We start from the raw sequence: 13,545 nt of genomic DNA on the forward strand, positions 1-13,545 counted from the left end.
ATCAAAACACCTGTACTGCTAACACGCTCGCCCCATGACACCTTGTGTCACCCTAGTATAATTATAATGAGTGCACTTTGGGGTTGTCATGGTAGCGTTCCAGTAAACTTGTCGGCTTAAAATGCATTCTCATGTACAGATCTAGATACAGGATTGGTAAAGATTAATGTCAGTATTAAACCATTTATGTATGTGTCAGTAAATAGGTGAGTATATAAATAGATCTACATATGGAAGAGATTGTACATGAATTTGTGTTGTAGCTGTACATAGATATGCATGGCTATATAAACTAAATCTTCTTCCACACAGCTTAGTACATGTAGATCTACACTCATGATCTGATGGACAAGAGTTTGGTTCTTTATGTTACGAGGGCAGAAGGTGTGTACATGTAGATGTTGCAATCTGAGTACATTCACTATTGTTATTACAATTCTACAGCAGGTAGTGGAGAACAACATTGTATTCGTGACAATGGGGAGAAAAAATCAGTTGAATTTGAGGCCACCGTGAGTTCTTTTAACCTTTATAGTGCGAGTTACACATACATTAACCTTTTTTAGATTCCAAATTGTACAAGGTTCACTCGGTATCGTGTGGACTCTGACCTATTGACTCCCTCCATCAGCCGTTCAATCACGGACCCTCTTCTGTTTGATGGCTCACTCAGTTTCTCCCTCCTCACTGACAAGATTATACAGAATACAGTGTCACACTGACTGATGAGAATGGACGTGTTTGAGAACATTAAAATCAGTGAGCGGCTCAACCTATCACGTGTATTTTGATGATAGAAGTATTTTAATTATCTATCAGGTACATTTGACATTCAAGAAATCCTAGTGTCCTGGTGGTGTTTGTGTGAGCATTGAGCATGTTTAAGGTACTGTCTCTCCCGGAGCTCTTGTTTGTGTGATACATAATATCATTGATGGAGTGTTAGATTACTAACATAAAAGTACTAGAGTGACCATACCTCATAGCAGGAGTGACAATTTCACAATATTAGCTATTCCCAGTGGAAACTACAGAGTGCATGATGACGTTTGATCTTGAATGCAATTCTCTGCCGAGAATGCCCATCTCAATTGCAGCTGACAACGGGAATATATCTGTTACAGTGTCCTCGGGAGATGAGGGTATATTTTCTGTACATGCATGCATATAGTGTCACTTGTCTATTATTTAGTAGGACAATCTCCCAGTAGTGAGGGAATTTTTGCCACAAAGCTGCCAAACGGAGATGCACAAGTGACTTGTGCTGACTCTGATGTCGTTTGTCTTGTTTTGTTTCAGTCTACCATCAATCTCGACAGAATTCTAGTTGCTCTCATTGACTCATTTGCAAGTTCAATGGCCTTCTCTGTCAGCGACACCTTTGCTAATGGCCATGTTATAGTCTACTCTTGGAATAGCTCAGTCCATTTTCGACGGGAAGGTATCACTCGATCATTAGGCAACTCAATCCACCAACAAGTGAGTGCATGTATTTGGTATCTTAAATGTTTATACAGTTTACTGTGTTGTGTACATGCAGGTGCACCTTCTACCTTGTCTCCTACCGACCCCCCACCTGTTTCTGGGTCCCAGTTTCCATTGGCCACACGAGTAATAGCCGGTAAAGCAAATAGTATTAAATGTTTAGCTAAAGTTACACATAATTATTATATTATAATAGGGATGGGATAACTGTGGTGGTGATTCTGCTATTGCTTGTAGTCATTGTTGTTGGAGCAGGCATTGCTGTTAGTCTAAAAAAAAAGTCAGAAGATGCAAAATGAAGTTAAATAATGAACCTTGTCATGTTCGCATCTATGTTACTTCGATATGCAGTAACTGAAGTTTCGAAGTCAGATGGAAGAATTGATTGGTGCTCAATGTTTCCAGGAATTGAGCAGCTCCAGTGCTCAAGATCAAGGGGAATATTATTTCCTTTGAGCAAACAAAGAAACCACAGATCGATGAAACACAAGCTCCAGCAACAACAGGGGAGAGTGTACGAGAGCATTGACTAAACTATTTCTGGACAAATTGTTCATATCAAAAGTTAGACAATTAATTTTATTCAAGCTTACTCTGTGTAATTTTTGGACCTTAGCCGTAATCTTCTTCAAATCTCTCCCTAACCGTAACGGTACTAAAAACTATGAGTTTTGAGCACTGCGGAGGATGTGTAGATATTAATTTTAAGCAACATCGAACCATTCATTAGATGTTGTGGAAAGTCCCACACCTTAGCCGGAAACTGCTGGCCTTTTCTCTCCCTAACCGATTACCCACTATAACAATTGTTTACTGTTTTATTAATCACCACAAACCCTACCACCTTATGTTGTCATGGAAACACTTTTGGATATAATAATTCGATCTAGACAATGCATTTATGGTATCAGCAGATTTTCTTAGCTATCATAACATAATACTTACATTTAAGTACAACTACTCACACATTTTTGGTATTCTACTCTCTATAGACTGGATCGATGCACTGTAACTGCCACATGCACTTAATTTGAACATAGATAAGGAATTAGAGAGGGATTGGAAATGGAAGCGTTCAATCTACGTGAATGCAGTCTACCCTCAATAAACATCCGCGCCTCGCCTAAATTGTGTCCGCAAAATGCCGGGAAAATACCTCCCTCTTATGTTTTTGAGTTTCCTCAGTATACTATGCATCTCCCTGAGTTTCTACGAAGCTTTCTTAGTATACTGAAGTGGTGTGTATCAAGTACAAAAAAAACAACAGTAAATTAAGGCTTCCAGCCTAGCTACATTGAATTTTAACGGGAACTACCTCTTAATGTACTCCCGACAATAATTATTATCATGCTACTTGTTATAATTATCTCCACACTGCGCCCTCGGGGAATACATAGAACTGCCCTTGGTAGTACAAATCCAATACACACATATCCATGGTACAACTAGATTACTATTATAAGGAGTCTGATGCTGATTTTGTCAATATTACTACTCAACAATGGTAAGTATTATTTTGTACAGTATAAGCAACAAGTAAAACAATTGCCTATAATAGACCAAGGCTATAGTGGTAATAATAATTATAGCTCTAATATACCTATTAGATATGCATGGATCGATCCGTTTAGTCACTTTAATATAATACTCTGTTTTTCAGCAATTGCCCAAGGAGCTGCAAACAGCACAAACGTAACCACAGACTCAACTTCTGCAATGAACTTGACAGTAACTACATCAAGTAAGTTCACACGATCACACACCACCTATAATTAGAGCATTACAAGTGCTAGACTAAGTATGAAGTGTACATAATTATAATTATGGGGATTAGCAGCTATATAGTCTCTGAGGGCCGTTTGACATTTAAAATGAAAGTAGCAATACAGATCTTTATCACATAATTATAGTGATCTCACATCCATTCAGCAGTGTGCTTTACTAAATTTTGATATTTTCACAGCTGACTTTCAAGTTGATGATGATGGCACCCATCCCACATACGTTTATGTTCTTATAAGCTTTGGAGTGATAGCGCTACTTGTTCCCATAACTGTCCTAGTTGTTTTAACTCTCTACTGGGCAAAACGCTCAAGAAAAACTAAACGCTTACTCAAATTGAAATTGAAAGTGCAGATATATCCCAGGACCACCTCGATGTATCATCTGGTTACGATGATATCCTCTCTGTTTCTGAAGTAATGAGAAAGAAATGTGTGAGTGACGAAGAAAGTAATAATGTCAAGTTGAATGAAGACATACCCACGAGTTGCAATGAGGCTTACGGTGTAGCGGGAGTGTCAGGGGCGGATCCAGGAAAAACAAAAGGGGGGGGCTAGACTAGCTAGAAAGGGGCGAAGCCCTGTACTGTACGAGGGCAGCCTCGCCGGAGGAGAATTTTTTTGCAAGATTTGACCTTTGAACTTTCATATTAATGAGTAGAATACGTTGACCTCTGCACTTACTTTTAATACTATGGTGATACTGTACTGATCAGATGTACGTACGTACGTACAGCTAGCTAGCTAGCTAGGTACGTCCAGCTAGCTACCCTAGATCCTTTATACTCCTAGTAGCTGTTGTCTAGCATCTCTCAAGTGATTTCAAGTGAGTCTACAGATGCATAATTGGTGGCAAAATTGTTGTAGAGTCAGACTACAACATATGGTAGTTTTTTCAAAAGGGGGGGGCTTCAGCCCCTCAAAATCACCCCTGGATCCGCCCCTGAGTGTGCAAAACACAAAATATTAATACTGTAGAGAACACAGAACAAAGCGAATGTGTCTATGCAATTATTGATAACAGTTCTCCACATGAGAGTAATAACACTCTCAATGGCTTTGGAAGCAGGCAGGAAGATAACAGAAGTCACGCAAACACGAAAGATAATACTCCTGATTATGAAAACATTGCACCTATAAATGACCACAGTGCAGAAGGTGATGACGATGAGCCAGACTATGAGAATTTGGTGTCTCCAGATCATGTTTTTGGAGATTACGCAGTACCTGAGTTTGATTTAACTTCAAGTTCAGCAAAAGTTCAGAACAGTTTCAATAATATTGAATACTCAAAGCTGAGAGGGTATCCAGAGTCTGGAAGCAGGATGAAGTCTTCGAGATCAATGCCACACAGTCTCGAAGAGGTGAAATCTGTACAGAACAAGCAAAACAAGGGTTGTAAAAAGTCACACAGTTTCAAAATCACTAACCCAATGCACAGTTGAGTTTAACTCACCATAATTGCCGAACATATATAAAGTATGAATGACATAGATAACTTTTTATAGTGTTATAATGCTTCTTATGCATGTGCGATTTATTGATTTATTCATCAGAAACCTAGCTGACATAATAATCAATTAATGTAATAATAAACCACACAATTAGTCACCCAAATCGGGAAGAGGAAAATCAAACTAGGAAGAGGAAAATAACAACAGTCAGAAACAGGATATGAGCCAGACAGTCACTGTAAATAATAAATTTGTCCTCTGATGTCTCACACTATAAACAAAACATTGCAAACCTGTTCCTGATCAAAACATCCTGTGTTTACATCGTTATTACTATAGTTATTCTAGTTATTCTAGTTGCATAATTAAATGTCTCTATAATTAAATGCACTAGCTAGCTAGTGGACACCCATAATTATACAGTGCAACCATTCATACAGTGCACTTTTTATGTTCTTAGACTATAACATGACAGGGTTCATGACGACTTCATATTATAAAAATATTATACTGTAACAACAGAAACTGTATAAAACTATATAGACACTGCTCTGACAAAGTACTACGCATGATATTTGGTTTCAGTATACGTGAATTAAAGAACATGCATATACGAGCCTGGAGGGACCTTGCAGACCAATTATAGGCTAACTGCAGTGTCAGCAATAATTATCGAGCACTGTGCTGCACAATAATTATACACGACTGTATAGCTCAAGGCTCTTTATCTATTTTAGCCAGACACCTCAGTGTGTTTTCATAACTATGACCAGGATGACAATTCTCCCTACTATCACTGCAACAAACAGATCTTCCCTAGAATAATTATTGCTACACACCTTATGCAGATATCACTATCCAAACTGTACACTGCATCTGCCGTGATAAGAGTCTGGCCTGCAGACACTTCGCCCATGTATAGTGAATGGTAGTAAGTTGCTACATAGACAAACACATTGCATGAACAATCCAAGAGCGGAGAGGTACAAAATGTAGCAATGCAATGTGAGCTAAGAGATAAATAAAAAGATGGCATATGCATCAAAACAACTTGCATGTGCATACAATTAAAGACGACTGCCTTGGAAACACAAACATGCCTTTTTACAAGAGCCAGAAAATTAGCAAATAGGTTGTTCAGTCTGAGTTTCATGTCTGGGTGGTGGGGCTGTAATGATTTAATCGACAAAATATATATGTATCACCTCAAGTCAGTTCCATCCGTGAGAAATGAGGAGAGTCAGGTCTGAGCTGGAATAGGGTAACACGTACACCTACGTACTCAGTCTTGAATTGTATCCAAAAGATAATACTATACAGTGCACCTGGGATATGATGGAGGGTAATAGTTAATTAACATTAATTTTGTATACATTACTCATGTTACTTGAACAGGTGAAGAGCTAGAGATAGATGGCCTTGTAGATATACGATTGGTAAAGATCACACTAGATCTAGAGCTATTAGTCAAGATCTAGTCACTAGATCTAGACTAGTGTGATCTTTACCAATCCTATAACTCTAGTATTGGCTGGTCTGCTGTCATGTCTTGTACACTAAACAGTGAAGTAAAGGTGAGACTCAGAGTGATCTGAAGGGAGTATGGGTGTAGATTGTGTTGTAGCTTGTGTTGCCATTCATAGATATGGCTAGTAGATCTAGTAGCTATAATAATAGATCTATTATGTAGATCTACAGTGACACAGCTTCATGCCGCGCGCTCTGACATGATGGACAAGAGTTTGACAATGTTGACATCTTTCACTTTTCTTTTTATGGCAGGGTCATTCATCATAGCTGTAAAAGGTAAGGCTGTTATGTTACATTGGTAGTAAATACTGCTGCATACAAAGTAATGTTGCCACAATGGAATTTACTATTCTACATGTAGATCGTATACTGAGTTTCGAGTGCCTAATTAGACAATTGCGAACGACATTGTATAAGCCTGGATACTATTGGGAATTGCACGTGAAGCATGCTAATGTATGCTCCTTGCGAGTCAGATCACTCTTTCATTTGCAACCGCTATACATAACTATAATTATATGCAGCCAGAGATTGTGACTCATAATTATAGTCCAGCATGTGATGCTCCTCTGCATGCATCAGTACCACCACTATTGGCACACTTTTGATCCATTTACAGTTAGTTTCTGCTAGGGTACCTCAGCTTATAGTTTTTGTCGGTGTGTGTGCGAGCCTATACTGAATTATTATCTCCCCAGAATCTCTGTACACAAATCAAATTGTGTGCTACCAAATTACTGGTGTGCATTGTACTTTTAAATTACCAATAAACTGCTGAACTACAATAGACCAGTTGCGCATAAGGCTGAGGAATTTAATTTACCGTGACGTCACGATTGGCCTGCTCCGGAAAATTCACTTTACTGGCAAATCAATGTAAAAATTGCACTGCATGCGCTTTTACCAGAGTTCATTGCATCGTAAAGATCTGTTTATCTATTTAAACAACGTACAGCTAGAGAGTAAGAATTTCTACTGCATGTGGAGTTTGAAGTAGCTCTAGAAAGCAAGTTGAACTGGAGATATAAGCGGAATAAGCTAAATTCTGGAGTAAAGAGATGCCTGTAAAGAGATGCCTGGCAAGACCTGCTGCCTCCGTTTATAAGATGGGTCCCCAGATCTCTTTGTACTGCTTCTCAGGGAAGAGTAGAAAGTAGTTGGAAGTGTTAGAACGTCCAAGATTCGACTGGGTAGGTTTCTTTCATCACCAGAAGAAAGTGTCTTTAAAGACTCTCAAAGATGGTTTTACTTTATGTTCTTGAAGTTCTAACACTTTCAACCACTCTATTACATGACTGTATTATTTTGTTGCTAATTTAGACAGTGATGTCTGATTGACCTGACTTATAATAAGGATTATACTCTTGATTTAGTACAGTAACCCATAACGATGTCCTTCCAATATTTTCTCACAGCTCAGTTCACAGTGCAGCCATTGTCAGTGGAGAGAGCCGAGGGACTGGAGGCTGTGTTCAGGTGTCAGTATCAAGCGGAGGGAGTGACTGTTACTTATGATTGGGTAATAAACAATACCATACTCGAAACAGATACAGAAACTGTTAGAGCACGTCGACCTTCATCTCCTGGTGGACCAGCCACACTGACAGTCTTGGCCACTCCAGAGCACAACAACTCTGTTGTTCAGTGTGTGGCTACAATCAGAAATGGCATTGTTACTGTAAGGTCTGAAGTATCGACCACAGCTACTCTAACTGTTCGTGGTGAGTTAGTAACTTTCTATACATGAGCATTGTTTAAGTATTGCACTATAGCAACAATCATCACTGATGTTCTGACTGCTCCAAACACCATCACCGTGATGTGGAATGCTCTACTTCTCACTAACTACTGTGTGAACATCAACAGGACAACTCTGAACTCAACTCAAACAGCTGTTCTTGATTCTGTGTGTGGATTGGCTAATGAGTACATCTTCACGTACTCCAACCCCATCAGTGTGTGTGACAGATTCTCCTTCACTGTGACTCCTACTGAAGGAGAGATGAGGGGAACAACCAGTGAACCAGTTACTGGGTTCTTTACGAGGGCAGAAGGTGTGTTGTATTGTTACATACACACTTCATACACAATGTATACATAATATTGCAGGCAGTGGAGAACGACGTCGTATTCGTGAAAATGGAGGGAATAAGTTAGTTGAGTTTGAGGCCACTGTGAGTCATTGTATATATAGTATAAAAGATGCACATGTAACAAAGCTAACGTTCTCCAGATACCAAGTTGCACAAGGTTCACTCGGTATAGTGTGAACTCTGACCTATTGACTCCCTCAATCAGTCGTTCAATCACGGACCCTTTGTTTGATGGCTCACTCAGTTTCTCCCTCCCCACTGACAAGATGATAGAATACAGTGTCACACTGACTGATGAGAATGGAATAGACCTCGTGTTTGGGAACATTTCAATCAGTGAGTTCAATGAGGCGTGTTCAGATGTTTATTACGACTCCCTTCTTAGGTACATTTGACGTTCAAGACCTGCTAGTGTCTGAATGTCCTGGTGGCGGTGGTATTTGTGTGAGCATTGAGTATGTTGAAGGTACTATCTCTCCCGGAGCTCTCGTCTGTGCAGTTCATATCATTGATGAAATCCTTGATTTTGCTAACGTGAAACTGGTCACCATCCCTCGGAATTCTATCGAGAATTTCACCATTCCTGTTCGTAGCGGAGAATACAAAGTGATTGCTTTTGATCTGGAGAATACCAAGTTACCAAGAATGCCCATCTCTATGGTAGCACTGAGTCTGGACATTATAGTGAATTCGACTGGGGAAGGTATGTGCTCTGTGTGTAAATATGCTTTTCTAGTGACTATAGAAAATTTATAGGAACAAGTCCACCACCCAGTGAAGTCGTTAGTGCAACCAACTTATCAAATGGAGATCTTGAGGTGACTTTCTCTGACTCTGCTCGGAATTGTCTAGTTCTGTTTCAACCCATTTTGGACAGAGTACTACGTGTAGTTGATTTTATCAACACATCTGAAAGCTCTACTGTCGTTGTTGTTCGGAAGGACACCTTTGGTGATGGCTATGTGGTGGTGTATTCTTGGAATAGTTCACAGTCCATCTTTGAAGGAGAAGTATCGCTCATTATACAACTGGATCCACCCACCTGTAAGTGCCTCTGTGGATCAGAGCTAACATCATTCATTGATTTTTCTTTTTTCTATTGCAGCTGCTCCCACTACACCTCCAACGTTTGATCCACAAACAGACCCACCTCCTCCTGATATGGAGTCCCTGCCAACATCAGTTATCGCTGGTAGGTTTCTAGCGCTGTAAAAGTGTATCATAATGATTCTCTCCATTCACTGTCACAGCAGCAGCCATAGCTGGTAAGTCAATGTACCTACAGAGCACTGACTAAGTCTATTTGTGTTGAGTTTGACCTTCATAAAGTTGTCATAACTTATGAAGCCATGATTGACCACATAACTTCCGGGGTCGAACTCAACGCTTTTTATATGAGAATATAAGCATGGACACCTCTTAAAAAGGACAACCTCCATATACAATGTTTTAAGGCAGCACTCAGTACAACAACACATTTATTCACCGCAATAGACTTTAGTTTGTAAAATAGCATAATTATTATGACGCAGTTTGTGAATATCTACAGTTTACTTTGAATAGGATTCGTACACTCTAATAGTATGGATGCACATTTTTAGGTTTGGTGACTCTGCTATTGCTTGTGGTCACCGCTGTTGGAACTGTCGTTGTGATTTTAAGAAAACGGAGACAAAATGAAGGTACCTAAATTATTCGTTAACTTGTCTTGAACAATTGACATGCAGTTGAGGTTCCAGAGTCAGATGGAAGAGTGGATTGGTCATCAACATTTCCAGGAATTGAGCAGCCTAACGAAGCTTATGCTCCAGTACTCAAGAAGAACATTGCCTATGAGCAGACAAAGAAACCACGGAGACAGAGGATCGATGACTCACAAGCCCCGGCAACAACAGAGGGACAGTATGAAAGCATTGAGCCAGTTCATGAGTACGAGGATGTGTTGCCTCAGGGAAAAGCAAGTCGTGCAAATTATGTTAACGTTAACTGACAAATTTACCCATTTATTTTTATCCCACACATTTCTATACCGTATAGCGGGAAATTTTTGCGGTGCACATTTTCACTATTTGGCTACAGAGCCCTCAGCAAAAATGTTCATGTGTTCTAGTATTTTGCGTTTCAATGCCAGGAAACCACACCCACCAATAGCTTTGCATGTGAAATACCGATGCGTGGGAGTTTATCCCATTTTCGCGTCTTCTTTTTGCCCTCACCTCACGAAAATTTCCCGCTGTACGGTATGCGATTGTACAATGTACCATTCTATCAATTTTTACAAAACTTACATTTACATATGTATTCTTAGTGTGGATTGTGTTATTATATGTAATATTTACCAGCCCCTCTGATTATAGATGAGTGCATTGCTAATTTACTTCTACATAGCTTGGCACACCTATTCTTTGATAGGTAATTACACTAGTTTCCTCTGCATGAGTACCACTATTGGCACACCGTTACTGCCATGCTAGGGTACCGGCTTACAGTTTTAATTTGTCAGTATGTGTGTGTGAGCCTATACTGAATTATTATCTCCCCAGAATCTTGACCCCGGAAAATGTACCCATGTAAATCTGTACATAATAAATTGTGTGCTGTCAAATTACTGTACCTTTAAATTACCCTTACATTATATCTGAATGAACTGCTGAAACACAATTTACATGTTGCTTAATTTAGACATAGGGATACAGTCATTTTAGTAAAACTTGCAATATTCTGATACCTTTCTGCAACCACAGTTGTAACCACATTGATGAGTATGAATACCATTAAGCATGGAAAGTTCAAACATCTAACAGCAGCCAAGCACTAGTTTTTCTGCACTGCATGTACACTGTACACCATAATGACTTCGCACAGCCTCAGAGAACAGCTCAAACATGCCAATGAAGAGGATGTTCGTATAAGTGTCCAGGGTTCTCATAATTCGAATAACACTATAATTATATACATGTACATATACCCATGTAACTTATTTTCAGCATGCTGTAATGCATGTTGCTTCCCTTCTCCACTAGCCTACAACACGGACACTGCCACGTACCATAATTATAGGGAAACTCGCAAAATAAGTATAATTAGTATAAAATAACCATTCTCAACGAGTTTTATTGGCATATGAAGCTGTTTTCTGAGGCTGTGCTGAAGTCATTCAACGTATGCTTGCTGTTACATAACTGATATTTGACTTGGTCTTGCTGCTTACATGGTTTAATTATATTCATAATCATGTCCTTTCTGTGGTTACTACTGTGGTTGCAGCCAAATTACACAAAATATTGTTTTACTAAAATGACTGTATCTAGTAAAAAAGATAGGCTCGTACTCTTGATTAAGTACAGTAACCCATAACGACGACTGGTGCTAATATTTTCTCACAGCTCAGTTCACAGTACAGCCAGTGTCAGTAGAGAGAACCGAGTGACTGGAGGCAGTATTCAGGTGTCTGTATCAAGGGGAGGGATTGACTGTCACTTATGATTGGGCAATGAACAATTCCTTAGTCGGAGCAGATACTGAAACTGTTAGAGCTCGTCGACCTTCATCTCCTGGTGAACCAGCCACACTGACAATCTTGGACACTTCACAGCACAACAACTCTGTTGTTCAGTGCCGTGCTACAATTAGTAATGGCTTTGATACTGTAAGGCCAGAAGTATCGATCACAGAAACTCTAACTGTTCGTGGTTAGTCAATAATTATATTGATTGTCTTGGTATAATTTGTTTCTTTTATTACATTAGAGACGGTCCTCACTCATCTTATTGTTGCACCGAATACCATTACCGTGATGTGGAATGCTCAACCTCTCACTGAGTACTGTGTGGACATCAACACCGGTGTGGGAACTGTCGTTGTGATTTTAAGAAAACAGAGACAAAATGGAGGTACCTAAATCATTTGTCAACTTTTCATAAACAATTGGCATGCAGTTAAGGTTCCAGAGTCAGATGGAAGAGTGGATTGATGTAACAGACTAGCCTCTCTAGCCTGTTAGTGAGGGAACTAGTGTTTCAATTGATATGACTTTTTAAGCAACAACAATTCTAGTCCTACTTTTATACACCAAATAAAAGAAACTTCTGGAATTGTCTTTCCAAGTATACTAAATTCTAGAATCATCCTGCACTACAACCACAAACCACTAAATTACTGAACTTTAAACCATAGTAAATTCTAGAAGTATCCACCAGTTCTTGATAATTAATAAGTCCGTTACATCCTTCAGTGTCAAATAGAGTTTGACGCAGCACGTGAAAGGGCGTTACATCCTTCAGTGTCAAATAGAGTTTGACGCAGCACGTGAAAGGGCGTCTGCATTTCCATTTGCGGTTCCAACTCTGTGCAACACTTCAAATTGGTATGGTTGAAGAGATAGACTCCAGCGGGTGAGTCTTGAATTTTTATCCTTGAGTTTAAACGTTCAGCCACACAAAAGCTCGATGGTCAGTTTGAATCGTAAACTTCTTGCCTTCAAGATAAACTCGAAATGCTTGTATTCCTTGCTTAATGGCTAAGCACTCTTTCTCAACGGTGGAGTATCTTGGCAAAAGCTTCTTGCTGTAATATGCGACTGGGTGGTCTATCCCTTGCTCATCAAGTTGACTCAGTACAGCTCCTATTCCTCTGTCGGAAGCATCTGTCTGTAATATGAATTGTCTTGTAAAATCTGGACTTTTCAAAATTGGTGCAGCACATAAAAATTCCTTGAGGGCATCAAAACTCGATTCGGCATCTTGTGAGCAGTGTACCGTGTTTGGAGCCACCTTTCTTGTGAGATCTGTCAATGGGGCAGCAATCGTTGCATAGTTAGGTATAAACCGCCTATAATATCCGGTAAGGCCGAGAAATGTTCTGACTTGTTTCTTTGTGGTTGGTAGCGGAAACTCTTTTATAGCTTTGATCTTTGAATCTTCGGGTCTAACACATCCTTCACCGACAATGTGCCCCAAATATTGGCAATTGTTTGTCCCAAATTGACATTTCTTGAGTTTTGCTGTTAATCCACTTTGTCCAAGCCTCTCAAGTACTTTTTCCAAATGAGTTAGGTGCTCGTCCCACGTCTTGCTGAATATGATCAAGTCATCCAAGTAGGCTGCTGCGAAGCCATCCAGTCCTATGAGTACATTGTCCATCAATCTCTGAAATGTAGCTGGTGCTCCTTGTAATCCAAACGGCATGACATTGAACTGAAAC

General features: G+C 39.6%; 1 protein-coding gene and 3 long non-coding RNA genes across 11 annotated transcripts; 3 read left to right on the forward strand and 1 right to left on the reverse strand.

Annotated features, from left to right (window-relative positions):
- Positions 1 to 727, forward strand: LOC135340348 (uncharacterized). The gene is made up of 3 exons (XR_010396316.1): positions 1 to 206; positions 313 to 512; positions 567 to 727. It is a non-coding gene; the product is annotated as an uncharacterized LOC135340348 (long non-coding RNA).
- A 22-nt stretch (positions 728 to 749) lies between these two features.
- LOC135340413 (uncharacterized) lies at positions 750 to 2,376 on the forward strand. The gene is made up of 4 exons (XR_010396345.1): positions 750 to 1,142; positions 1,196 to 1,479; positions 1,541 to 1,621; positions 1,837 to 2,376. It is a non-coding gene; the product is annotated as an uncharacterized LOC135340413 (long non-coding RNA).
- A 583-nt stretch (positions 2,377 to 2,959) lies between these two features.
- LOC135340176 (uncharacterized) lies at positions 2,960 to 6,415 on the reverse strand. 8 transcript variants are annotated; one of them, XR_010396250.1, is made up of 5 exons: positions 6,108 to 6,415; positions 5,926 to 6,045; positions 5,560 to 5,659; positions 3,599 to 4,637; positions 2,960 to 3,251 (listed from the first exon to the last, which is right to left on the reverse strand). It is a non-coding gene; the product is annotated as an uncharacterized LOC135340176 (long non-coding RNA). The 8 variants fall into 8 exon arrangements; XR_010396252.1 differs by having other exon boundaries at positions 3,599 to 3,678; positions 4,401 to 4,637; positions 5,926 to 6,415; XR_010396246.1 differs by having other exon boundaries at positions 3,599 to 3,678; positions 3,771 to 4,637; positions 5,926 to 6,415.
- LOC135339198 (uncharacterized) lies at positions 6,223 to 11,370 on the forward strand. Its single transcript, XM_064535334.1, has 12 exons — positions 6,223 to 6,294; positions 6,411 to 6,526; positions 7,666 to 7,971; positions 8,023 to 8,304; positions 8,360 to 8,424; positions 8,484 to 8,679; positions 8,729 to 9,046; positions 9,100 to 9,387; positions 9,449 to 9,535; positions 9,594 to 9,608; positions 9,945 to 10,025; positions 10,071 to 11,370. The coding sequence occupies exons 2-12, from the start codon at positions 6,448 to 6,450 to the stop codon at positions 10,331 to 10,333; spliced, it is 1,980 nt and encodes a 659-aa protein (XP_064391404.1). The 5' UTR covers positions 6,223 to 6,294; positions 6,411 to 6,447; the 3' UTR covers positions 10,334 to 11,370.
- The last annotated feature ends 2,175 nt before the right edge of the window (positions 11,371 to 13,545 follow it).

Source organism: Halichondria panicea, chromosome 1 (genome assembly GCF_963675165.1).
Source record: "Halichondria panicea chromosome 1, odHalPani1.1, whole genome shotgun sequence".
Lineage (NCBI taxonomy): Eukaryota > Metazoa > Porifera > Demospongiae > Suberitida > Halichondriidae > Halichondria > Halichondria panicea.